Source organism: Bos mutus, chromosome 19 (assembly GCF_027580195.1).
Source record: "Bos mutus isolate GX-2022 chromosome 19, NWIPB_WYAK_1.1, whole genome shotgun sequence".
Taxonomy (NCBI): Eukaryota; Metazoa; Chordata; class Mammalia; order Artiodactyla; family Bovidae; genus Bos; species Bos mutus.
The window spans coordinates 41,771,277-41,798,608 of record NC_091635.1 but is presented as its reverse complement, the minus strand read 5'-3'; the positions used below and the strand labels follow the sequence as shown (position 1 = coordinate 41,798,608).

The 27,332-nt window shown below is 55.0% G+C and overlaps 1 protein-coding gene across 2 annotated transcripts; it reads right to left on the bottom strand.

Moving 5' to 3' along the window:
• Positions 1-1,315: 1,315 nt before the first annotated feature.
• On the bottom strand, positions 1,316-27,332 carry SEZ6 (seizure related 6 homolog). 2 transcript variants are annotated; one of them, XM_070388878.1, is made up of 16 exons: positions 26,969-27,332; positions 26,119-26,252; positions 13,125-13,320; positions 8,470-8,655; positions 5,861-6,029; positions 5,562-5,728; positions 4,800-4,994; positions 4,411-4,549; positions 4,123-4,319; positions 3,382-3,576; positions 2,806-2,997; positions 2,524-2,721; positions 2,207-2,245; positions 1,831-1,948; positions 1,647-1,749; positions 1,316-1,482 (listed from the first exon to the last, which is right to left on the bottom strand). In XM_070388878.1, exons 1-16 carry the CDS (start codon positions 27,315-27,317, stop codon positions 1,450-1,452), a joined length of 2,610 nt encoding a protein of 869 aa, XP_070244979.1. In that variant the 5' UTR covers positions 27,318-27,332; the 3' UTR covers positions 1,316-1,449. The 2 variants fall into 2 exon arrangements, with proteins under 2 accessions (XP_070244979.1, XP_070244980.1); XM_070388879.1 differs by having other exon boundaries at positions 1,437-1,466.

The following is a 27,332-nucleotide window of genomic DNA, read 5'->3' as shown; positions in this document are numbered from 1 at the left end:
CACTGGGATGGCTGAGCATTTCAGTCTCTGGGTTCCCACACCCCTGTGGCACCAACCTTGGGGCCTCTCACTTCACATGCCAGCTGTCACACTGATCTTCTGGGGACAGTAGTCCCTGAAGCACTGGCACGTGGCTACTTTTTGTTTTCGTTTGACTGCACGTGGGGCTTGCAGGATCTTAGTTCCCTGATCAAGGACTGAACCCAGGCTGTCCAGTGAAAGTGCTGAATCCCAGGCACTGGAGCCCCAGGGAATTCCCATGACTGGTTTTTTATAAAGTCTGGAGATGATCAGTTGGGAGGTTTAGCATGCCTTCTGGCCCTCAAGTCCGCATCCCATTTGTCTTCCGCCTCCCTTCCCTCCAAGAAAGCACCATCCACCAGGCCACTGTTTTTTTTTTTTTCCAAAAACACCATTTTAATAAGGAAACAACAGAAATAGAAGATTGTTCTCTGACTGGAGCCCAGACCCCATATAATACATTACATGTACAAAGTAGCCTGCAGCCAACTCCTGGGCCTCTCCCTGGGATGCTTTGACCCTCTGTTCCATGCCAAATTCCTGCACCCATGGACCTCTGCTCATCTTTAGAATATGCCTGACACTCCCCTTATCCCAAAACGCAGTGGCCAGGAGGGAAGCCTGACAGGTCGCTGGGGTTGGAGGAGGGGAAGGTGGGCAAGAGGGTGTTTTTCACAGCCAGACTGACGTCAGGGGAAGGTCTCCCTCTTTTAGGGTGTAGGGCCACCAGGGGAGCAGCGGGGGGTGTCCTGCTTTGGTGTGGCGCATGAGTGGTGTGGCCTAGGGAAGTCCAACCTGAGCTTGGGGTAGAGTCCCTAAACCCCTTAAGATCCCTTAGCGTTATTGCCTCTGCCAGGAAGGGGCAGGAGGCAGAACTGACCGTTCCTGGGGCCTTAGAGAAAGACTAGAGATCTCCCCAGGGGACTGATGTCAGCATGCCAGGACTACTCAGAGGTCACTGCTGAGAGCAGGGTTGGCCACTGGCAGCGGCCCTGTGAGGAGCCCCCTGGCAGAGTTTCCGCCACTGTCATGTCAGGGCTGCTGCATGCCAGGGCTGGAGGGTGGTCACATGGAGGGAGGTACTCCACCCTGCCTGTGAATTCCAGCCCAGAGGTCCCAGGCCTGAGAGAGGGTCAGGAGAATGCTGGTTCTTGGTGCATGTGCTCCAGCTGTGTTTGGCCTGGAGGCAGATGCCCCTGACTTGGACCCAAGGAAGGGCCCTAAGTGGGCAGTGGTCCCAAGATAATAGGCCCTGGTGGGTATTGCAGGCGGGAAGTGCAGAACTTCTTGAGGGACTGGCCGCATCTCTTCCCAGGTGGTATGTACAGGAGGTGGAGGGCAAGGGAGCAGGAAGCTGGGAGCTCTGCTGCTGGACTGGGATGCAGGGCGGAGCCGGCTTCCCCAGGCCGCCCCACCTAGATGGAGACTTCATATTCTCTCGTCTCCTGCAAAGGAAAGAGACTTCTGGGAGTTGGAAACTTGTCAAAGCCTTGCCAGTCCACAATCCACCTTCCCGAGGAAAAAGGAAAGAGTGAAAGGGCTTGGCAGGACACTCAGGGGTACCTGGCCAAGGGAGCACAGAATTGGGTCCTGACTGGGGTGTTGAGCCTGGCCTGGGTACTTACTCCAGTCTCGTAAGTTGGATTATCAAACGCTGACTCCACGGTGATGCGGTCATAAGGGCGGGGTCGTGTCCGGGGCAGCTGCAGGGGGCTGTTCCCCTGGAGCCTGTGCAGCAGAGAAGCCTAGGAGTCAGGAGTGCTGGGCGGGAGCGAGTCAGGGGTGGGCAGGCAGAGAAGCCGGACTCACCTGCAAAAGTAGAGGTACACGCCTCCCACCAAGAGCGCCATCGCTACCAGCGGCAAGAAGATGGCAGCTGCGAGGTGAGCAGCATCCAGTGTGCTGGAGGCAGCTGGCACCTTGGCAACTGAAAGCACAGAGGATGGGGCTGGGGCAGAGGGCCCTGTCGCCTGAGCCCCATGTCCCCTCACCTCTGCCCAGAGGCAGCCAGCTGCCAGCTCCCTCTAGCTGGCTGGGGGCAGGGGAAGGAGCTTTTTGCCCCCTGGTAGTCCCACATCTCTCTCTTTCTCTGCCCTCCCTCCTTGGGGAGCCCACAGCCTGGAAGCTGTGAGAACAAGGGGCAGGGAGATTATTTCCCTGATCCTTGAGGAGGTTGGGGGCTCACCATCCAGGCTGCGGCCGCTGTAGAAGCCGTCCAGAGAGGCTGGAATAAGAGGGGAGGGCCAAGGGCAGTGGGTGAGCCCAAAGAGCCAGACCACAAAGGCAGGGAGGGGGCTGGTCATGGGGAGGAATTTGTCCAAGGGGAGCCCACCCCAGAGTTTGTCACCAGGTCAGAAGGATCTGGCAGACACCCGAGAAACCAGGAATAACATAAGAGGTGGGCGTGCCGTGGGCAAGGGGTTTTGGTTCTTGGCCTCTGACATCTTTGCCAGGGCAGCCCTGTGGGCCAGGCGGAGGTTCAGCAGATGGTAGGACACTCACCAGCCCTACAGATGGGCGGGGGGTCACTCCAATGTGAGGGGTGTCCGGGCACACACTTGATGCTGGCCTGGCCCTTCAGCACATAGCCAGGGGCACACGAGAAGTGGACAGTAGCCCCCGCTGGGTGCAGCCGCTTCTCGGGACTGCGGGCACCATTCTCGGGGGCGCTGAGGCCATGGCACGGTTTGAGCTGTTCCACTGCAAAACAGGCAGGGCCCAGTGAGGGTGCCAGGCCCCTAGCCGCCAGAGGCAGCATCCTCTCACCTCCCCGTTTGAACTCACGGAGACATTTGGGGGCCCGGTCACTCCACTTGGGGCTGCTGGCTTGGCGGTCATGGCAGGTGAGGAGGGCACTACCCGTCAGCACAAAACCCTGGTCACAGATATACTGCACGGTGGCCCCCACGGGGAACTTAGGGCTCGATATGAGACGTCGGCTGTGTTCCACATCCCCAGGGTCGCGACAGGAAGTCACTGAGGGTAGAGAGTGACAAAGGGAAGTGGCCCAAGTAGAACTCAACAAAACCCAGTGCATACTGGCTTTGTTCCAGGCCTGCCAAAATCTTCACAGCACAGGGCTCCACCCCTATTTATCTGCCCCTACCATTGTGCTGGTGTTCTCTCTCCATTTGTCCCCTCCCCATTCATCAGAATCAACAAACACTGATGGGCCACATACCAGGAATGGAAAACTTGGAGTACTTGGTGGATTACTCTATGAGAAGGTATGATCCTACTTCACAGATGAGGCAACCAAGGCTATGACTATCAGCTAATAACAGCTAGAGTCTGGATTAGAATCCGGGAGAGAGGCTTCTAGGTTGCAATGGGGAGAGCGTGGGGAACAGGTACACTTACCTCTCTGGCATGAGGGCAGGTCCTCACTCCAGGTGAGGTCCCACTGGCACATGAGGACACTGGAGCCTACCACCTGGTAGCCAGGGTAGCACTGGTAGGTGACGACGGTGCCATGCACCAGCTCAGGCTGCGACGGGCTCTTCCAGCCATTGGGGATTTCAGGTAGCTCCGGACAGGTGTCATTACGGGGCACCTCTGGGGGCAGCAAGATGCAGGCCCTCAGCAGCACCCAAGGAAGACTGTGCTAGCTTCCCTCCCCTCGAGGGCACTCCAGTTCCTGCCAATTCATCCACGCCTGGCCTGGCCTGGGCAGGCTCAGCGATCATGCCTTCCTGCTCAGGGATTCCTTCTTGCCTGTCTCCTAGATTCCAGGGTTGTCACCTAAGCTTTGGCCTTACTTCCCAAGTGCGTTGGCCAATTCCTTAGCCCTGAGAGAGGGGCCGGGTAGGGTCGGGAAAACTGTCACTTCAATGAAGGCCTTTCCTCAGTTCCCTGTCTACCCAATTCCGTTTAGCAGAGGCTTGCTTCCTCTCACTGGGCCCTCAGGGGAGATGGAGAATAAGATTAACTTCCCAAAGGTGATGCCTGGAATGTCCCAGCTTCCAGCTTCCCCCAATCAGATAAGAGTGCTCAGACTCCTCACCTCCCTGGCCTTTCTGACTTGCCTAGGCTGGGGGTCTGCACCTGGCGTCGCTTCTACCCGCCCCCCACCCCAGCAGGGCAGGGCAGGGGCAAGCTCACCAAAGAAGTGGATGACGAAGCCCTGCTGGTACCCGAGCACTGAGGCCCCGGGGTCAGACTGGAACTGAATGGTGACATCAGCCATGGAGGTAAAGAGCTTGAAGTGGCCACGGGGCCCAGAGTACTGGCCCAGGACCCGAGCTGTCAGGTCGTCCCCGTCATAGAAGGTTAGCACATCACCCGTGCCTATGCGCAGCCTGTGGAGGGGAACCGTCAGGCAGGGTGGGCCAGCTGAGAGAGGGCCCCAGATCCCGGGAGGTGGCTTGGCCGAGCCCAGTGGGCACTCACACTCGGATGTCCAACATGATGCGCTTGTCTTCCTCCACATGCACGCCCCAGATGCAGTCCTGCCCACGGCCATACGGCTCTGGCCAGTTGGGGGAGAGCACCACGCCAGCCGAGTCTGTGGTCTCTCCACTACACACGGCTGGAAGGCAGGGGAACCGCATCCCCTCGGTGTTCCACCCCCCTCCACCCCCAGCCAGTGCCATGTCCTGGGGCTGCCTCCTGTCCACAGGAGTGCCTGCCCACTGCTGGGACCCCCCACCTCCTCCTGGGTAGGGGAAGCTTCAATCACATGTGTCACCGGATCCCGTGGTCCCAGGCCCTGTGGCCGGCTCCCTCGTGCCCACCCTGCTCCCTGCCCCCAGAAGGCCTACCCCCTGATGCCTACTGACCTCGGCAGGCGGGCTCTGTCTCATTCCACTGAGGGTCGTGGGGGTCCACGCACTCAATGATGATGGAGCCCTGCTCCAGAGTGTAGCCGGGGTCGCAGCTGAACTCCACGGTGGTCCCCACAGGGTAAGAGGGTGCGCTGCTGCTGAAGTTGCCGTATTTGACAAAGGGCTCGTAGCAATGGCCTTGCTGGAAGGCTGCAAACCACAGGACCCAGCCCAGCTCAGCACGACCGCCACAAACACGGGCCAGTCGTCCTACTTCCCTCCCCAGGGCCTTTCTCTTCCTGACAACAGATGTGTGTCTGGGTTTGGAGCAGGGGGCGGAGCAGCCCAGAGCGTCTATCCTCAGGGGGCCATCACCATTGTATTCTCAGTGCTGAGTTTGTGCTTAGTACACAGAAGGCGCTCAATACATGTTTGGTTTTTTTTTTAATAAATTAATGAACACATGCACGCGTGAGTGGTGCTAGAATGTCTCCTGCGGCAGTTCTTCTTCTGTAAGGGTGGGGGCTATTTTTATTCTTCAAACTCTAGAGAACTGATTCTCTTGGACCAGAGGGCCTGGGTCCAGGCAGGGGTCTCCTGCAAAGATGGAGCAGAATCCTGGATTTCAGGGGATGAATAAGGAGAGAGGACCTGGGTGGCAGGTGAGCAAGGGGCGAGTTGGAAGTAGTGATGAGGGAATTGAGGCAGAGAGGGAGAGTGTGAGAAGAGACCCTGGGCTGGAGACCCCGACCCCTGGTTAGGCCCCAGAAGGCTCACCCTCGTAGCGCAGGGCCATGCCCGCAGCCACCCCACTGCTGTCAGTACTGAGCTCCACGAAGAAGTGTCGGCTGGAGCTGAGCAGGCCCTCAATGGGCAGGTACTCCACCTCGTAGGAATCATACACGGGCGGGGCCTCCACGTTGTCCCCATTACGGATGATGAGCCTGGGCCACGAGAGCGGCAGCTGCGTGGTTGGTCGCTGAGTTGGGTGGGGTGAGGCCCCAGGCTTGGGTACCATCCCTCCGGCAGGGTACTACCAGGCCAGGCACTCCGATCCCACCAGGACACCCCCTCACCTGTCGTCATCCTCAGCCAGGGAAACCTTCTCAAAGTGCAGGTGCAACCGCTGGCCCTCGGGAGCCTCAAGCAGCCAGTGGCAGGTGAGGTTGTTGCTGTAGTTGCCCGGGAAGCCGGGCGAGACGATGCGGCCGGTGGTGGCGTTGCGGATCACTCCACCGCAGGCAGCTGTGAGACGGGCCGCTGTGGGCTGGGCCCCGGCTGGATCCTAGACGGCCTAGCAAGCCTCCCCACCCATCCCAGCTCCATGCCTTCTGCACGGGGCAGCAGGGAGCTTGCCTTCACTGCTCTGGAGGTCAATCCTTTGCCCCTGTGACCCTGCAGCTTCAGGCAGCCAACCTCCTAACCTTTCACACCTCCAGGACCATTCATGTGCAACTCCCTTGACTAGGGAATCTGCGGCTGCCTAGCCACGTGGTCCTGGGTGAGTCACCTTTCCTCACTGCTGACTTCTCAAGGAGGCCCTCCCTGATTCCTCCTCCCAGGTGAACTTTATTCCCCTTCCCAGGGCTCCAACCTTCTTGAATATATTTGCTGCCTCTGTCTCAGACCAGCTTCCTAAACCAGTTATTTTTGGATATGTCCCTTAACTAAGCCCTCCAGGGCAGGGGCCAGGTCTTTTCAAACCAGACACAGAGTTGGTATTCAATGCTTTTTTGGATAAAATGAATGAATGACTATAAAAAAGAGAGTAGGACTAGCTCAGGGATGACAAACACCTGGTGGGCATGCCCTTCACCTCCAGACCTTGTGCCTGTAGCAAGCATTGTTAGCCAGGAGACAGTCTTGAGTCAGCATCACTACTGCTGTCAATTAGTCCTGACTGACAGGCTGACCCCTTTCCAGCACTGGTCCCTCTGGCCTGGGACGGCCCCCTCATCCTTAGCAGAGGCTCGGCAGCTCGCCCTTCCCCATCACCAAGGGCTGCTGAGTTACTTGGCCACAAGCCCCTGGCAGTTAAATGGGGCCAGAGAAGAAGTCGCAGGCAATAGGACTCTGGCTGGTCCCCGGTAGCACTTTCCTTTCCTGGACCTACAGCTCTGGACTCTGCCAGCTCTCAGAGACCAGGCTACCCTGGCCAAGATGCAGTGCCTTTGTCTCCAAGTGTTCAGACTGAAGAGTATTTTAACCTAATACAGCTCCCGGGGAAGGGGTGCTGGTGAGTTTCTTCTCTGCTTCTTTGCAGAGAGGGCAGACTCGCCTTTTTGCTTGGTCTTGGAACGGCACTGCCCTTGAAATCTGACTATGCCCCGTCCTCCACTTAAATTCCTCAGTGACTTCCTGTAACCCTCAAGATAAAGTCCAAGATCAAGAGGGGTTTCGAGCCCTTTATAAACCCGTCTCTCTTGGCTCGGCTGCAGTGCTTCCTAGCCACTGTCTTCTTCAGGCACGCCCTGCCGGTCCTCACTGTGGCGTGCCACTTCATGTCTCCGCATCTCTGCATGTCCTGTTCCAGGAATCCATTCCACTTCCCGGAGCTCTGACATGCCCGTCACCCTTCCCTGCCTTCTCCTTGGGAAGCTTGTTTGACCTCCTTCCTAATTTCTGAGCAGCTCTCCCTTACTCCCCCTGCTTGGATCTCCATGGTGCCCTGAGTTCGCCCCATCACAGCACCATCTGCCCTGAACTTCCTGAGTTGCTTTCCAGTCTTCCCATTGAACAGAGAGCTCCTTGAGGGCAGAGCCCATGTCTGGCTTATTCACACCCGCTTTGGCCTGATACCCAGCAAGAGTTTATAGGATGAAATAAGTATCAAAACCCCAAGCTGCCTTCCACCCTGCAAACAAAACACTCCATCTCCCTTCTGTCAACAAGCCCCTCTTCACTGGCAGCAATCTCAGACTCTCCGATCACCCAGGACCAGAACCTGGGAGTCTCCTACATCCCCCCTTTTCCTCGTTGGGGTCTCTGGAACCTCTTCCCACCTCTTCATTCCCAAAGTCATTGTCTAAATTAAACCCTCTTGCCTGGCTGGCTGCAAGCTTCCAGACACCGCCCGCCTGTCTCTCCTGAGGGACAGTTCTGAACCCCTCCCTCCCGGTCTCACAAAATGTCAACGGCTCTCCACCCAGTGTCTTGGCCTGACATTCAAGGCCCTCCCACCGCCCTCTCCCCATGTCTCAGGCCTCAGCCAAACCTGGCTGTTTTCTGTGTCCCTAAAACGCTCCCTCCCCTTGTCACCTCGGGTTCACTGCCCACACTGTTCCCTCCACTGAAACCTTCAAAGCCACTCCCCCCAGGAAGCCTCCTAGGCACCCAGCTAAGAGCGACTGCTTCCACCCACTCCAGGCCACTCTGTCTCTTCATCCATACTTTTAACTTCCTGCTCTGGAAGTTGGTGAGCCAGGGGCTGGCTTCCTCCCTCGTTTCCTAGAACTGCGGGCTCCTTGAGGGCACAGTCCCTGTTTAATTCCACTCGGTATACCTGTGGTGCCTCCATACAGTAAGTGCTCAAGAAGCGCAGGTTGTGTGAATGCTACTGAGGTGTGAGGCTATTTTCTGGCTTCCTTATGGAGAGCAAATGGAGGTGCCAGACCGCAACAGAGAGCAGGAATGAGCCCCCCACCTCACTTCCCTGTTAGGCACTGAGTCCCCGGGGGCCACTCACCGATGCAGACCGGCTCCTGAGAATCCCAGAAGGGCTGGGTGGCGTTGAGACAGGTAAGGAGCCTGGCACCCTTCAGCTGGTAGCCAGTGGCACAGCGGAAGCTGGCACTACCTCCAGGGTGGAGGCTGGTGACAGTCACAGCTCCATAAGCTGGACGTCGGGGAAAGTGGCAGCTCAGGAGGTAGGCTGCAGAGAGAGAATGGGTGACGTGTGTGTGTGTGTGGTGTGTGTGTGTGTGTGTGTGTGTGGAAGGGGCTGAGTCATAGCCAGGGCAAAAGAGGCCTGCCCTAGCCTGCCTCGAGGTGTCAGAGGAAGCATCAGGAATCCCAGAAGAGACTCTGATCCCCTCCCCAGAAGGTGTCAGTGATACTTCCGGCAGCCTGGGCTGGAGCAAGCACAGAGCTGGAAGTTGGAGCCTTGGGTTCCAAGCTTTGACACTCCAGGCAAGTTATATCTCCTTTCTGTGTCCTGGTTTCCTCATTTGTTAAATGAGGTTCAAAATGTCAGTCCACCTTCAGGGTTATTGTGAGAATAAATGGGGAGTATTTTATTCAGCTTGGTATCCCTGGAACCAAGAAGTGTGTACTGAATGACTTAAAGATGTGCTGCTGCTGCTGCTGCTAAGTTGCTTCAGTCGTGTCCGACTCTATGCGACCCCACCAGGCTCCCCCGTCCCTCGAAAGAGTGAAAAGCCTACACTGATGTGAAGTATTGCTATTATTTTTTCTGCAAAGGACAAAGATGAATTACAGCAGGGAACACCAAAGTCAAACAGTAAAAACTTTCCCAGCATTCACTGAGGAATGCTAAAAACCTTGATGACAAGGGCTGTGGACTTTGAAAAACAGGAGGGGTCCGGGATGGGGAAGCAGGATGCAACTTCATGGAAGTTGTGGGAGGAACAAGTTGCCCTGGGAAACTTAACTTTTGAAATTGTCATACCAAATATGACCGAATGGTGGCAGCAAATCCTATTAAACAACCCAGCAAATCCCAATCCAGTGCCAAGCTGGGGCCTTAGCTAAAAGTGGGGACCAGGGCTGAGAGGTAGGGAAGAAGGTGAGGGGTCAAGGAGAAAGGCTGAGTGAAGAGTCTGGGCTATGGAGCCTGAAAACCCTGGGGTGCTGGGAGAGATGAGGACCGTCTAGACTGAGAAACCACTCCTGGGTCTTGGGGATGGAGGAGGCCCACCCTCACTTGATGGCACTGGGAGGATGGGAAGTGAGGTCCAGGCAGGAACTCGACTAGCCTGTGTGTCTTTGTATGAATATAAGAAAGGGCTGCTTCTGGGCAGACCACGGTCCAGACACAATGTCAATGCCAGTGCTTAGTCGCTCAGTCGTATCTGACTCTATGCAAAACCCCATGGACTGTAGCCCGCCAGGCTCCTTGCTCCATGGGATTCTCCAGGCAAGAATACTGGAGTGGGTTGCCATTTCCTACTCCAGGGGATCCTCCTGACCCAGGGATCTAGACCGCATCTCCTGTGTCTCCTGCATTGTAGGCAGATTCTTTACCTTTGAGTCATTACTAGTTTTGTGATTTTTACCTGGCCTGGCCTTAGTTACTACGTCTGTGAAAAGGGGAGATCATTCTTACTTATCCCTCTCTCACAGAGTTCTTAGAAGAATGGCCAGTGAGTGGTAGCTTATGATTGGCAGTCAGTTGTACGGGGGCAGTGCTCAGGAGGTGGGCTCTGAGGTCAGACTGCCTGGGTTTGAATACAGGATCCTCTCCTTGCTATGCCACATTGGGCAAGTTACCTGACTTCTCTGTGCCTCAATTTCCTTGTTTACCCACCCTGCATTCTGTTGTTACATGAGAAGATATTTGTGCAGTGTCTGAACCTTACATATTTGAACCTTCACTAATACTTCTGGGCAGGGAAAGTGAAAGTGTTAGTCGCTTAGTTGTCTGACTTTTTGCAACCCCATGGATCATAGCCTCTGTCCATGAGATTTTCCAGGGAAGAATATGGGAGTAAGTAGCCATTCCCTTCTCTAGGGGGTCTTCCTGACCCAGGGATAGAATCGGAGTCTCCCTCACTCCTGGCAGATTGTTTACTATCTGAGCCACCAGAGAAGCCCTGGCACAGAACAGCACCAGATGCTGTTATTGTTTGTAATTTTGATTAATAAAAGCACCTCACATCTGCATGGGAAAGGGAGCACCTTCCAGCTTCTAAAGTGCCTTCATGGGACTCCCATGGCGGTCCACCGGTTAAGGCTTTGCGCTTCCAATGCAGGGGACACAGGTTCGATCCATAGTTGGGGAACCAAGACCCCACATGCCGCGGAGCACAATGGAAAAAAAAAATAGGTGAGGAAAAAACTAAGGTTCAGAGAGATGGAGGGACTTGGCCTGATCACACAGTCAGTAAGTGGTAGAGTGGGCATTTGAAGCTCCTGGCTCTGGAGCCCACTTGCTTTCTATCTCCCCTTTCCCACCTGCTTTCCCAGTTGAAGTAGAAACGTGGGCTCAAGAATCAGAGAAACCTGGGAGTAATAAGCAAGGCTGCCCTGGATGGTGGTGCAGGGTGGCCACTCACAGCGATCTGGGGAGGAACCTGAGCTTGGGGTGGGATGGGACACTCTACCCAGAATGGAGGGGGGATGACACCCAGGGCGGTCTAGGTCATGAGGCAGATGGCATACTCAGAACTTGTATTTCCATCTTCCCCGTAACTCTTGGAACGGAGACCCCCCTCCCCAGCTTCACAGATTAGGAAATGGGGCTGGTGTGAGGTGAGAGCAGGAGGCTGGGGGCAGACGATGAAGCCCCCAGACTCCATGGTGGATAAAGTGCTGCTTCCCAGGACGAGCTTCCTCATGTTGCCATGACGACTGTTCCCGGGGAGCCTGCATCACTGCAATCTGTTGAGCTATTTTCTCCCTGGCATCTGTTTCTGGGGCCAAGTCCGGTGCCAGGAATATTCAGGAGGGAGGAGGGGGATGCCTGGCAAGGCCCTCTGCTTCCTCACCCTGCCTGAGGCTGTGGGAGGGGAGCTGGAATTTGGTTCTGCAGATGAGACCCCTGCCTCGTGATCTCCAACATTCTCTTGGACAGCTCTGGTAGGGCTGTCGGTCCGGGGCCCCTCACCCCCTGTTCTGGCACCCTCTTTCTCCAGCCTGGGGAGACGCGCGTATGAGTGCACGTTCCTCCTGTTCCCATCTCTGGGATCAGGGCTAATTACAGCCTATAATTAGGGGAATTACACTCATTAAGGAAAGAGCTGATCATTGACAAAAACTGGGCCGAGGAGGGAGGGCTTCTGGGAACTGAGAAAGACACAGGACTGGGCCAGCTTTCCCAGCCCCTCCTTGGGGTCCGCACCCCTCACCAGGCCTCCACCTCGCTACATTTCAGCCACCTTTGTCTGGCCCAACAGAGAGAAGGTCCGAGGATTTGTGCAAAGGAATCTAGCTACCGAGAAGGTTACCGTGGTGTGAAATTATGCCTGCTGTAGGGAGGATTGATGAGCCGTTAGGGAGGCTGGCCGGGCTGCCGAGATGTCACCGCTGCCTCAAGGCAAGCTGGTCCCTTGTCTCTGACAAGCCCCTGGCCAGCCCCTGATGACCACGAGGCTCCCTATCGCCACACCAGACTGCTCCCCCAGTTTAGGTGGAGAGGCCAGGAAGGTGTGGGTACTTCTTAGGGGGAAGACCAAGCATCCCCATCTCCAGAGGAGTGGCGAAGTGGTTCCTGGTGATCAAGGCAATTGTTCTCATCAATTATGTCCCCATTGGCACTCCCCAGTCTGAACTGGTTACCTTGTCACAGCAGTGCAAGGGATCAAGGAGACTGTCTGGGGACGAAGGGGCCAGGAGGGATCCTGGTGGGAGAGGGACAGACAGAGCTGCTTTTCCTCCCTTTCCCATCTTGCCAGTTCTTTAATATAGTCTCCGGTTTTCTCATGAATGAGTGCTAAGCAGCTGTCCACCATGGCTTTGTGGACTCGGTGTTTTGGTCTCATTTTACAATGGAGGGAAAGAGATCAGAGGGTTAGAGAGGTCAAATGACTTGCACAAGGTTGATAGCCAGGGGGAAGGAGATTCAGACGCGGATCTGCCCTTCTCTTGAGTCTGTGATTTTCCTATTACGTCATGCCACTCTCCTATTTCCAGAGGTACTCTGAGCTGACTGGGACATGGGCCAGGTCCAGGGTGGGTGAGACAGTTCAGGAAGGCGAGGGTCGTAGGTAAGGACCTCTAGATGGTCAGCTGTCAAGCCCCTTTGACCTTGACCCCCTTGCATTTGGGAAGCCGGCTTCTGTTGTTAACTGCCTGTTAAGTGTCTGCCTGCTGCGGAGATTCCGAATTCCTTGAGGGCAAGGACTACGCTGGATCTTAATACTCCCAGTCTCCAGCACAGGCCTGGCAAGGAGCAGATGCCTAGGAAAAGTTTACTGAATGAACAAATGAGGGGTGATGGACACACCTGGGGCTACCTGATTCCGTGTCAGTCCCCCTTCGGGACGAGTTCTCTGGTGGGTGGTAGGTGGAGGAGGGAATGTCCTGGAGGTGTCAGATGGGCCATACTCACCCCAGTGTATGTTACTAGCCTCTCTGTGTTCCCCCCAAGGCTGTAACAGCACCAGAGACCCCCAGTAGGGCAGCCAGTCTGGACTGGTGCTGCCCTCAGCTCCCCAGGCCTACCTTGGTAGTGGAAATGGAAGGTGCCAGGCCCAGCAGGGGGTGGGAGGCTCTGGAACCTCAGGGCTGCCTGGTGGGTGGGGCTGCGGATGACTTGGCCCCTCAGCAGGAAAGACTGGTTGGCCAGGGGCAGTGGGTCAGGCCCCCCGAGGCCCTCCACGGTCACGGTCTCCCCCTCTCGGAGGCTGATGTTCTGGACCTGCCCATGGGATAGACAGAGCAAAGCAGAAGGGTCAGGCTTCTTTTTACTGATTGAGCCCTGCTGCCCTCAGGTTCCCGCAGGCCCCGAGGCATGGCCAGTCCTCGGTGCCCCCTGGGCATTGGAGCCCCCAGCCTGGAGCTAGGCTCTTCAGTGCAGGAAGAGCTCATTTTACCTCCCCAGTAACCCTGTGGAATGGGACCTGAAGTTCAGAGATAGTAAGTATATTATTCAAGGTCGCAGAGAGATTATAGGGCTTCTGAGGTAGTGCGATGGTAAAGAATCTGCCTGCCAATGCAGGAGACACAGGGGACACAGGTTTGATCCCTGGATTGGGAACCTCCTGGAGAAGGGAATGGCAACCCACTCCCGTATTCTTTCCTGGAGAATTCCATGGACAGAGGAGCCTGACAGGCCACAGTCCATGGGATTGCAAAGAGTCAGACACAGCTGAGCACACACATGCACGCACCCAGAGATTAGTAGAAGTGGGATTTGTAAACACATCTGGAGAAGGGAAAGGCTACCCACTCCAATATTCTGGCCTGGAGAATTCCATGGACTGTATAGTCCTCAGGGTCTCAAAGAGTCGGACACGACTGAACGACTTTCATGTCACTTCACTTCTGTTTTCCAAAACTTTTCAACTACACCATATGCTTCCTGTCCCTTCCTTGCTTGAGGCTCAGTTTTCTCATCTGTAAAGTGGGGATGTAGTGGGTGGGTTGAACTAGGTGGTGTCCAGGGGCCTGGCCAGCAAGGTGGGGTCTTAAACATCAGACCCATGAGCCCAGTTTCCCCTGAAAATCCCCTGCTGGATCCCTCACAGGCATCTCTCACCCAGTCTGCCTCAAACTGAGCCACCTTCTTCTCTTTCCTCAACTAGCAGCTCTCCTGGCCCCTAGCTCAGGGAATGACCTCACTATCCATCTGTAAGCCCAAGTTAGAAACTAGCATATTGCCTCCTGCCTCATATTCCACATCCAGTCAGTCATTCCATCCTGTCAACTGGCCCCCAGCTCTGTTCACTGCCCCCTCCCCACAGTCCTCACTGTTACTGCTCACCTGGACCAATGCAGCAGGCTCCTGCCAGCCTTTCTGCCTGCAGGGCTTACCCCACTCTTCCCTCTACATCAATATTATCTGAACTGCAGCCAGTGAATCGCCCTGATCTGTGGCTGCTCATGGTGCTTTCTTATTTAAATCCTCTGTGACTTTCCAGTGAGCCCACAAAGACCATAGTATCTAGCCCGAGCTCTTTGCTGTGGCCCTGGGGTCCCTGCCCCACTTGGCCCCTGCTGACTGCTCAGCCTGGTCTTACACCACACCCCTCCCTTCTGATCATTTCCTGTCTGTCACAGGCCCCTCTGCCATCGCTCCAATCCTTAGTCCTTCAATCCCTGGAGCATCCTTCTGGGCTCCATGCCTTCATTCAGTCAAACAAGGATTGGACAGCAACAGAGTCTGCCCAGAGGAGAAATGGTAGTGATAGGATTAGAATAGGATAGTTAAACAGGTAGCTATCGAAGTCCCAGGAGGAGACTATGGATAGAGAAGGGAAACCTAGAAAACTTTGGGACACCAGTATAAGTTAATGATCACTCAAGAAAGCTATTGGAACATTGTGAAATGAAGCAGGCTTGCTTAACCATAAAGCCATAAATAAAAGCATGAGACATGCCCCAGGCCATTAGATAAAGAGGAAAAAAAAAAACAACAACAACCTTCTACTGTTTTGAATAAGTGTTAGTAAGTAAGTGTTAGTTGCTCAGTCGTGCCTGACTCTTTGCAACCCCATGGACTGCCGCCCACCAGGCTCCTGTGTCCATGAGATTTTCCAAGCAAGAATACTGGAGTGGGTTGCCATTTCTTTCTCCAGGGGATCTTCCCTGACCCAGGGATCGAACCCTGGTCTCCTGCATTGCAGGCAGATTCTTAACCAACTGAGCTACTTGCTATGATAATCCAAAGAATTGATGCTTTCGAACTATGGTGCTGGAGAAGACTCTTGAGAGTGTCTTGGAGAGCAAGGAGATCAAACCAGTCAATCCTAAGGGAAATAAACACTGAATATTCACTGGAAGGACCGATGCTGAAGCTGAAGCTCCAACAATTTGTCCACCAAGAGCTGACTCATTGAAAAGACCTGGATGCTGGGAAAGATTGACAGCAGGAGGAGAAGGGGGCGACAGAAGATGAGATGATTGGATGGCATCATCGACTCAATGGACATGAGTTTGAGCAAACTCTGGGAGGGAGTGAAGGACAGGGAACCCTGGTGTGCTGCAGTTCATGGGGTCGAAAATAGTCAGACACCACTGAGTGACTGAGCAACAACAATGATAATCCTAGTTTGACCTCATAGGATCAAACACTCTCCTGCCCGATATGAAGGAGCAACTAGTGATGTAAGCCTGACATCTTCTCAAAGAAGGCAGTCTTTCTCCCTCCCTCACTTTCCTTTGACTATAAAAGTGTAGCCTACTTAATCCTCGGGGCAGAGTTCCCTCACCTGCCCACTTGCTTCTCTTACAATAAATCCTATATTAATAAACCTACTTCTTGCCTATCACTTTGACTCTCGCTGAATTCCTCCTGCAGTGATTCACAAAGAACCTGCTCTTCATTAAGTTCTGAAACCAGGCATGTGACCTCAGTTGGAAGATCATGGGTTTTGGACGGGTTTGAGTCCCGGCACTGAGATGGGATTGAGTCCCAGTCTTAGGTGAGTGGCTTCTGTCCAGGTGAGTGTGTGGCCTGGTAGAGAAGCATTGGGTCAGGAGCCCAGAGGTCTGGGACCTAATTCTAGCCATGTGATCTTGGACAAATATGCCGACTATTTGAGCTTTAGTTTCTTCATCTATAAAACGGCCTAGTGTGAATCTTTGCTACTCAAAATTCGGTCCCTGGGCCAGCAACGTCAGCACCACCCAGGAGCTGACTCTCAGACCCTGTCTGCTGCTGCTGCTGCTGCTGCTGCTAAGTCGCTTCAGTCATATCCGACTCTGTGTGACCCCATAGATGGCAGCCCACTAGGCTCCTCTGTCCCTGGGATTCTCCAGGCAAGAATACTGGAGTGGATTGCCATTTCCTTCTCCAATGCATGAAAGTGAAAAGTGAAAGTGAAGTCACTCAGTTGTGCCTGACTCTTAGTGGCCCCATGGACTGGAGCCCACCAGGCTCCTCCGTCCATGGGATTTTCCAGGCAAGAGTACTGGAGTGGGGTGCCATTGCCTTCTCTGCAGACGCCGTCTAAGATCTACTAAATCATCTGTTGCATTTTAACAAGGGGGCTTCTCAGGTGGTGCTAGTGGTAAAGAATCCGCCTGCCGATGCAGGAGACGCAGGAGACGTAGGTTTGATCTCTGGGTTGGGAAGATCCCCTGGAATAGGAAATAGCAACCCATTCCAGTATTCTTGCTGGAAAATTCCACGGACAGAGGAGTCTGGTGGGCTACAGTCCATGGGGTTGTAAAGAGTCAGACACGACAGCACATGCACACACACTTTTTAACAAGATTTCCCCTGTGACTCCAAAGCACTGATCAACATAGTTTCCAAAGTGAAAGTGTAAGTGTTAGTTGCTCAGTCATGTCCGACTCTTTGTAACCCCATGGACTGTAGCCCCTCAGGCTCATCTGTCCATGGAATTCTCCAGGCAAGAGAGGCAACAGGTTGCCATTCCCTTCTCCAGGTGATCTTCCTGATGCAGGGATCGAACTCAGTCTCCCACATTGCAGGCAGACCTTTCCAAGGTCCCTAGTATGTTGCTTTGAGGCAGGACTTCCATGGATTATCCACTTGGGCTAGTTAAGTAGCATCCAGTGAGTCACCAAATCCCTCCTAATCTTATCTCCCAAATATTTCAGATGACTCCCTCTCTCCATCCTTTTGTCTCTATCTTGGCTCTGATTACCCCCACCAGGACCCCACCCCTCCATTGTTTCCCATCTGACCTTCACCCTGTCCATTCCCAACTCTTCTCCTGGGCCCTGGCTGTCCCTTATTGGATCATGTCTCTCTTCTACCCAAAGCTATTGGTGATTTCAGATTGTCCACAAGACAAGGTCCAAACTTCCCAGCTCACTGTTGATTTCGGCAGCTATGCCAGCCTCTTATCTTCACTGTGGCCACAGGCCATGCTTACTCCCCTCCTCTGGGTATTTGCATGCCCAGGATCCTGCCCAGGAAATGCCTGCCCTTCTTCCTCTCCTGCTGAAGCTGCTCATTCTTTCAGGTCTCAGGGCCACCATCCTCTGCCTCTGAAGTCAGTTCCTTTACTTCAGGCCCTCCCCACCTGTCCTCTATCTATTAAAGCCCAAAGGTAGCATTTTGGGTCACAATGTCCTCTTTACTGGGGCTTCCCAGGTGGAGCTAGTGGTAAAGATCCCACCTGCCAATGCAGACACATTAGAGTCATGGGTTCAATCCCTGGGTCGGGAAGATCCCCTGGAAGAGGGCATGGCAATCCACTTCATTATTCTTGCCTGGAGAATCCCATGGGCAGAGGAGCCTGGAGGGCTACAGTCCATAGGGTTGCACAGAGTCAGACACGACTGAAGCGACTTAGCACGCACACGTCCTCTTCACTGGCCAGTTGCAATAAAGATGTATGGAAAGGGTGAATGGGCTGGTCACTGGACATATATCACTTGCCAGAGGCTGCTGAGAACAGCGAGGTCCGAGGACAGAGCTGTGCTAGGCTCTGAGCCCCTCAGACTGTGGGTGCTGAGAGCAGAGGTGCCCTGCATACCCCCCTGCCTGGGAGCAAAGACCTGGGGGATCTTATGGGATGAGGAGAAGGCCCGAGGCAGAGATTCTGGGCCGGAAGTGCTGCTCCTCCAAGAGCAGCTCAGGGCACATTTGGGTGGAGGCTGCTGGACCATCTGCCAGGGACAGTCCTCAGGGAATTCCTGCAGCAGGCGGAGGCTGGAGGAGGTCCCCTCAAACTTGGAGATTCTGTGATTCTCGAGTTGGGCAAACAAGACTCACACACGTGGAATCTGTAATTATCGAGAGATGCCAGGCAGCATATAATTCTGCCTTAAGTGGGACTGAACGCATGCAGCAGGAATCCTCTAGGGGAGAGTGGAGGGGTTGTAGGCTGCGGGGGGAGAGAGGCTGGAGCAGGTGGGTCTGAGAGTGCTTCAGGGGGCGGGGCGGTACTAGGAAGAGGAGGAGGAAGGGATGACATCACCGCAGGGAAATTGCTAAGGAAGCAAAGGCAGAGAAATACACATGAATTTAGCATTTTTCCTAGTTCCCCTAAACACCCTTTTGACCCCAGCTTCCAGTTCCCGACCCTGCTGTTTAGCCAGCAACAGCGGCAGCAATACCAATACTTACCATTCACAGAGCACCTACCATGCGTGAAACCTTGGACTATTTACAGATATTATTTCATCCTCACCACAATTCTATCAGGAAGGTAGGTGGTAAAATCCCCTTAAGTAAACAGAAGCTGGGAGAGGCTAAGGAGCTTTGGAAAGGTCGAACAGGTGTTAAGTAACAGAGCCTTCCTTGCTGGAGGCCAAGGCAGCTCCCTCCCTCCCAGCCTCACGGGGGTGTCACCTGCAGACAGATTTCTAGACATCTTTATTCCCAGGCCCCAGGTCTGCCGGTTTAGCAGGGACGTGGTTTTTGGCCAGGCTGGGATTTTTTTAAAGGTGTTGAGCCGTCTTCCCCCTCAGAAGCCTGTAGTTTAGTTGATAAGTGGAGTCCGACTCTTTTGTAAACCCGTGGACTGTAGCCCGCCAGGCTCCTCTGTCCATGGGATTCTCCAGGCAAGAATTCTGGAGTGGGTTGCCATTTCCTTCCCCAGGGGATCTTCCTGATCCAGGGATCGAACCTGTATCTCCTGCATTGGCAGGCGGATTCTTTACCACTGAGCCACCTGGGAAGCTCTCAGAAGCCTGTAAAGCTGGGGAAACTGGGAGCTGAGACTTCTGTCCCTCTCTGATCTGGGGAAGGCATGCTCCCCTCAAAGCTGGCCTGGTTGTAGGGTTGCCATGAGAGCATGGGATGGAGTAGGCCTGATTACTCAGAGCTCTTATCCAGAAGGCACCCTGTTCTCCCAGTGGCTGTCTAGGCAGCGCTGGCCCCTTGGGTTTCAAGCACCCACTTGCAGGCCTGCCACCGTGGCTGGATGTAATTTGTCACTTGTTTGAGGGCCAGGCCTGACAGGGGCCAGACAGGGCTGGGTGTTAGACAAGGTGGGTGATGAAGTCTTGATGTAATTTGCAGGCGTATGAAGAGCTCAGGAGATAGATTGAAATGTCAGCTCTGCTCATGAGGGCTGTCTTCCCACACCCCTAGCCAGTGACAAGAGGGGAGCTGAGGACCAGGCCAGGGAAGACAGAGGCAGGAGGAGGCGAGGACAATTCCCACAGGACCCTGGGTTGTCTAACCCTGCCCGGCTTCCCACAGACCAGTGGTCAGTTCAAGGAAGGAAATAGGGCTGCTTTGACGGGGCTGACTCTGTCCTGACTCCTTCCTGGATGGGAGATGGGGAGGATTTAGGTTGCCCTCTGCCAACCCCAGATTGTCAGCCTTGCCTGGCCTCTCTGTCCCCATGGAAGCTGCCAGTCGGTCTCCAGAACACACTCTAATGGTATGACTCACAGGCAGGATGGTGCCACAAGGCTTTGCACACTATCACCTAAGTATAAGCCTGCAGAGGCAGGCCACGAGCTCACGGATGACTCATGTGCAAGCCCCTCCCCCAGCACTTGAGGCCCACCCCCAGAGGCTGACCACAGCCCTTGCTCCACTGCACTCTCCTGGTCACCAACAGCCATGTGTGTACTCTGACATAAGCCCACTGCATGCATGTGCGTATGTGCGTGCTAAATCACTTCAGTTGTGTCTCACTGTTCGCAACTCTATGGACTGTAGCTCGCCAAGCTCCTCTCTATGGGGATTCTCCAGACAAGAATACTGGAGTGGGTTGCCATGCCCTCCTCCAGGGGATCTTCCTGACTCAGGGATTGAATTCGCATCTCTTCTGTCTCTTGCATTGGCAGGTGGGTTCTTTACCACTAGCGCCACCCACTGTGTGCACACTACTCCCTAAAATACATGAGCTGGCACACGCATGTCCACACATATGCGTTCCCTCGTGTCCACGTGCTCCCTCACTCCAACAGTAGTAGAATCACAGTTCTTCCTATGAGATCCTTTACAGTTTTCAAAGCTCTTTCACACCCATTATCTTCTCAGATCTCACAGAACCTCAATAAAGGAGGCAGGGAGGTTGTGGTTACCTCCACTCTATAGAGAGGAATCCTGTGATCAGAGAAGTTGAGAGGTCCTCTGAGTCACACAGTGAATCCAAGGCAAAGCCAGGACTCCAGGCCAGGACTCCTGCTTCCCGGGCCAGTGCTGTGCCTTCATGCATATGTATCCCAGGCCTCTGCTCCCAGACTGGGAGAGTTCCAGTGGGGGTCCTAAAGGAACAGGCAGGGCTAGGCTGAGGAAAGGGGTGGCAGATGCAGCTTTTCACTTGTCCCCAGCTGAACTCCCTCTTGGAACAGGCCAATCTTCTGGGCCAGGGGAAGAACAGGGGCTCTTGAATCTTGGGATCAAATCCCAGCTCCGTCACTGACTAGTTGATAGGTCCTTGGGCAAGTCACATGAACTCTCTGAGTCCCAGTTTCATCTGTGAGTTGGGATTGTAAGGATTATGTTAGATCCCACCTATACGGGCTCAGCACAGAGTGGGCAGAGCATCTGCAGTCTCCTTCCCCTTTTTTGGAGTGACCCGGACCCCATCCAGGCTGTGGGCCACCTCACCTCAGCTGTGCCAGGGCTCTGCCTGAGAGGCATGGTACCTGAGAACCACCCTCTCCCTGGCCCAGGTTCTGAAAGTGAAAGTCGCTCAATCGTGTCTGACTCCTTGAGACCCCAAGGACTGTAGCCTGCCAGGCTCCTCCTTCCATGGAATTCTCCAGGCAAGAATACTGGAATGGATGGCTATTTCCTTCTCCAGGGGATCTTCCTGATTCAAGGATTGAACAGGGTCTCCTGCATTGCAGGAGGACTCTACTGTCTGAGCCACCAAGGAAGCCAGCTGCTAGGAAGCAGGAAACAGGGTCAAGGGCCTGAGGTGCCACCGCCCAGTCTGACCTGTGAGGGAGTTTCTCAGCCAGAAAAGGAGCCATACTCAGAGGGACTGGCGTGGAGGACACTTTTACATCATCTGGTTCAACTTCCTTTCGCAGAAGGGGACAGAGGCCTAGAGAAGGCCAGGGGCTTAGCCCCATGACTGAGAGATGGGCTGCAAAGGCAGGACTGGAAGTCCGGTCCTATAGCTTCTATGCCCTTGTCTTAACTGATGCTTGTCTGCAAACCCTGATGGCATAGGGTCTGCTTTAGGGATGGGGAGAAGGGCCTAGATCCGTGGGGCTAGACCTGCTGCTCCCTTGTGACCCCCCCGCCCCCACATAGGCCTTCCTGGAGCCAAGAAAGAAGAGGTTGCTGAGGAATTTCACCGCACTGCCCCACCATGTACGCCTGCATCAGGCCTGGTCCTCGCCTGGGAGGATAGGGGGTTCTGCTTATCAAATTGGCAGCTGGCCTGGCCTGGGAGAGCAGTGTTCCAAAGGGGCCACTCGGGGCACCAGGGCAGGGATGGTGGGCAGCTGTGCCCAGGCTCCAGATGGTACAGACAGCCATCAAGCCAAGATGGGGCTGGCAGTGGGAAGGCTCTTGGAATGCCAAGCACAGTGAGAGACATGAGCCAGGCCCAGAAATGCCTGGAGCCCTCAGGGGAGACTGGCTGCCTGGAGAGGAAATGGGACCCTCATGGGCTACAGAGCTCAAGCCCACCCATCTGAAGGGGCTTCTCTGGATCTGTCTAAAAAGAGCCTAGCCCCATGCCAAACTCCTGGTCGAAACAGACAAGCTTCTTCCTGCCTGGCCTTCTTCCTGCAGGCAGCTCAGATCCTCACTTTCGGAGGGCACAAGGAGCATCCTAAGAGGAGGTGGTCCAAGCCATGGGGAGCTGGGCCATTAGAGATTCTAGAACTCTGAGACTGTTCCTCACAAAAAGGGGATTGAAAGGGTCTTGCCTAGGGCCCCAGTCTTTAGCCAGGACTCTGGGCACATGGCAGGGGCTCAGCATGGTGCCAGGCTGACCAGTGCAGGGCTGTGATTTATGGGTCTTTAAGATGTTCCTCTCCTCCCATGGCTCCTCCCATCCCCCTTGCCAGGATTCCATCCCTTTCACCTAGTGTGAGCCATCTCTGTGGACTCATGGAGGGGTAGGCAGGGGTTTACCCACGATAGGGAGAAGCCACAAGCCTAAAGGAGCAGTGGGCAGCCTCCTAGGCGTGCCAACAGTCTCACTCATCTTGCCGCCAATGCCCAGCATGGCTTGGCCCAACATCCAGCTCTGAGCAGGACAGCATTTTATGCTGACCTAGCCTCTGGCAGGAGTGCCATCGAGAAGCCCTGAAGCCCACCTTCTGCTCCTCTGCAATAAAGTCACCTGTCCAAAACTGCCAGGCCAGGCTTCAAGGGCCAGTCTGCCTTACTTGTCCTTCCAAGCCCAGTCTTGGCTGCCGGCCTCTCATCCTTCAGCCTTCAAAGTAGGTATCGTCACCTCCCAGAAGCCTTCCCTGACCAACCCCCCTACTCTGACTGCTGGCTGAAGAAGTGTGCCCCATCCTAGAACTCCTACGGTCCTCCGTGCTCCCCACTCCCATCCCCAACAGTACCCTGCATTTTATGGTCATTGGTGGTGGTGGTGAGTTTTTTTTGATGGTGGTCATCATTTTTTATTTCTGTCTCCCCCACTAATTGTGAATATCTGTGTCCCCAGCGCCCAGCACAGAGCCTGGCATGTAGTAATTGCTCGATCTGTATTTGTGGAACAAATTCATTCGTCAAAAAGCATTAGTTAATGATTAACGGAGTGACCTTGGGCAATTCCCTTTCCATGATGGCCTCTGTTTTTCACACACCCACTGGGTATGGTCTGCAGTGTCAGTAATTCTTCAGGTCCCAGGTGGTCTGTGTGGCGCTCCCAGGAGGCCTGGATAGGAGCCGAAGTGGCCGGAACTGGCCGTGGAAGAACCTTAAATCCTGCTTCAGCGCTGGCTGATTCTGTGTCCCTCCCCACCTGGCCCTCCCTGCTATGGCCTCAGACTCTGTCTCAGGCCATCAAGTTGACAGGGTCCCCAAGGACTCTGCCCAGTGGTGGGGGAGTAGAGGGCGCAGCCAGCATCTGTCTGCTACATGTCTTAACAGCCATCCAGGGCTGTGGCAGGTCTTCCTCTCAAGGTTGCCTGGTAACAGCTTTTGCATCTGATGAAAAAAAAAATGTGGCAGAACCAGACAACAGACACGGGGCTTCCTAGGGCTTATGTGAGGGGGTGGGTATCCAGGGTGGGGCAGATGCCTGGGCCAGGGCCAGGGCAGGCAGAGCCTGCAGCATCTCACCTCACTGTGGAGAGTACCAGGATGTGGCCCAGCCTGGCCTAGTGGGCATCAGTGGGGGTGGTAGGCTTGGGGGGCAGGCAAAGCCAGCCCAGGCCTGTAGGGGGGCAGCCAGCCTGGCATCTGCCCCCCCCACCGCCTGCCCCACACCTGCAGCTGGCACCTTTCACCCGGTGAGCCACAGCCGGTGCCACCACTCATTAGGTGATGATGTTACATTAATTACCTTAATTAAGCGGCACTGAGAGCTAATGGCTTGGGGGTGGGGGGTGGTGGTGACTGTTCCTAATTACCCTCCCAGTCAGACAGGAGTGAGGGGCACAGGGCTTGGCAGAACAGGAGCAAACAGTTACAGAAAGAAGGGGAGGGGCCCACCAGGGGTGGGAGAAGGTGCCCCCTCCTCAGGGTCTGGCTCAGAGACCTGGACCTGCCATCCCCAGAGGGGAGGGTGCTGTCCCAGGACAGATGAGCTGGCTCTCAGCCCAGATCCAGGGCTCTGGGATGCGTAGGGGACAGGCCAGGAAGGGGAGACAGGCAGTGCTGCCCTGCTCCCCGCCCGGACTCTTCTCTGCCCCTTCCCTGGCTCCTCCATCACCTGCCTGATTCCCTCTACTGGGCTGAATGCCTCTCCTCTCTACCTCCATTCAGTCTCCAGAGTCACATCAAATGTCACCTCATTCCTTCCCTCCTCCATTCATTGGTCCATTTCATTCAATCAGACCATGGAGAAGCCAGTCTGGGCCCTGAATTTCAAGGCACCCCTCAAGGAACTCACAGTCTAGCTGGGGAGATGCACAGCTATAAACATACCCATTGGAGACAGAGCAATGAGCTATGATGGGAGATACCCCCAGCTCTGGGGATCAGGAAAGAATTCCCAGAAAAAGTGAGGCCAGATTAGAGTCCTAAGGGAAGGTATAGCAGGATGACTCTTCTGGGCAAAGGGACCAGCAGGTGCAATAGGAGCTTGTGAGGAAAGTGCGCTTGGTCTGTTCCATTAGCTGTAAGCTGTTTAATGCAAAGTAAGAGTAGAGAACAAGGGAGGAAACGCTAGAGATGGGCCCAGAGGGACTGGCCTTGATTCAGAGGCCCTTGGGGGAGACGTGGGAGGTAGGATGGATTTCACTTGAGAAAAATGACTGCAGTGTGGGTGGAGGATGGTAGGAGGGGGCAAGCATGAGTGGAGTGACCAGTGAGGCAGCCACTATATCATCAGGGGAGGGATGACAGAGGCTGGACCACGTGGTGGTTGGGATAAGAGGGAGCAGTAGGCAGATCTGAGTTTGGGAGAGTGTCATGGTGACAGAACTCGGGGATGAGTTGGTGGACTCAGGGAACAGGGAGAGGGAAGGGCCAAGGTTGCACAGTTCCAGGGATGCTGTCTACAATGTACCGTGGGGGTGCTGCTCTAGGTTTCTGATTGGTTGGGGCCAGTCTCTAAGGATAGATGTAGAGTGTCAAGCAGGTTTAGAGCAACAAAAAGGAAGAATTGGGTTTGGAGCCTGTGCAGCAGCCATGAGGACCTACAGGCTCAGGTCTGGGGATTAAGAGAGAGCTGGTGGCTCAAACGGTAAAGAATCCCCCTGCAATGCAAGAGGCCTGGGTTTGATCCCTGGGTCGGGAAGATCCCCTAGAGAAGGGCATGGCTACCCACTCCAGTATTTTTGCCTGGAGGGTCCCATGGACAGAGGAGCCTGAAGCAGCTACAGTTCATGGGGTTGCAAAGAGGTGGACACGACTGAGCGACTAACACTTCATGCCAGGGGAAGGGTGAGATGGTGCAGGAAGGCAGGGGGCAGGGGGCTGGGTGCTAGGTCTGACTCCCCCAGCAGCTGGTCACCTTGGATGGTGCAGCCACGTCTGTCTTTCCCACCTTCGCATCCCAGGAGCCAGCAGAGCAGGCTGCTCAGAGGGTATTTGCTGAAGGGAATGAGTGAGTGAATAAACGTGCAAGTGAGGCTCCAGGGCTCTCAGAGGCCCAACCAGGCTACCCTGAGTCCTCTTTGACTCAGACACCTGGATTCAGACACTCACCCAATCCTCTGCCATCCATGGCTAGAGCCCCTCCTCGGGCTCTCCTGAGCTCCTGATTAAACCCCTGGGGGAAGACGAGGGGCACACCTGCCCCTCCTGCCACCCCCTCCCAGCCTTGGCACTGCTGAGTGGGAACAGGAGCTCTCCACTTCCCGATGCACAGGGCAGAATCCAACCACGGTTTAGGCCCATCACCCGACCCTGCTCCTAGGCCCCTTCTCCCACTGATGACCTGGCACATCCCCACCTCCCTCCAGTAACCAGCACCTTTCTGGAAAGATAAGACACTGACCCCAGTTTTTCCTCTGCCAGATCCAGGTCACTCACCTTGATTTCCACACCGTAGCCAGGGTAGACAGAGATGTAGTAGAAACAGTCCAAGCCGACATCAGGGGGTGAGTTGGAGGCTGTGGGGGAGTCCAGAGAGCCCTCTGGGCCTGAGAAATTCCAGCTGCAAGGGCCTGGAAGGCAGGGGGAGACATAAGCTAAACTTAGCTCTGGCAATTTGGGTCCAACGATGGCTGCCCCGTGTGTGTGTGTGTGTGTGTGTGTGTGTGCATGTCTGGTATGTGATGACACTCACTCTTTGGGAGCTCTATTACCCTGTTGAAAAGCAGGGTACCACCTTCTCTTGAGCACCTACTGTGTGCAATCTTATCTCGGTTCTTACAGTGACCCAGTGAGGTGGGTCTTCTTATTGCCATTTTACAGAAGAGGCTCAGGGAGGTTAGATAAAATCCCTAAGGTCTGGTGTGCATGCAAAGGCACTTCAGTTGTGTCCGACTCTTTGCGACCCTAAGGACTGTAGCCCATCAGGCTCCTCTGTCCATGGGGTTCTCCAGGCAAGAATACTGGAGTCGGTTGCTGTGCCCTCCTCCAGGGGATCTTCCCGACCCAGGGATCGAACCCACATCTCCTGCGTCTCTTGCACTGGCAGGTGGGCTCTTTACCACTAGCGCCACCTGGGAAGCCCCAAGGTCTGGGGTTTGAACCTCAAATCCTTCCAGTCAGGATTTGAACCTGGGTCTGGTTCCAGTCCACATGCTCCCTGTGGGTTGGCCCTTGCTGCCAAAGGGCAAGGCAGGCCAGCACAGAGACACAGAGAGAGGAATCCAGAGGGCCCCCAGCTTCCCCATCCCCCTCTCTAGATGGGGATCTGAGCCAGCAAGTAACTGACCTGGTGGCTGGACTGTGGTGACGGCGGTGGTAATGATGGTACTGGTGCTGGTGGTCTCCTCATCGTCCCCTGAAGCCGTGGAGGTGGCAACGGTCCCCTCCATCCCGAGCCCTGTGGTCTGGGACATGACCCCTGGAGCCCAGGGCCTGCCTATGTCTCCAGGACCCTCTGGAGTTGGAGTCCATGCTCCACTAGGGGGTGTAGTATTGGGCCTCTCCCCTGGGCCTGGGGTGGGCACTGCCATGCTGGGCCCGGGAGGTAGGGCAACTGTGATGCGAAGTGCAGGGGGCTCTGACTCCAGGCTCCAGGGTCCTTCCCTGGACTGGGGTTGAGTAGGTGCTGCCACCATGACTGGAGTGGGGCT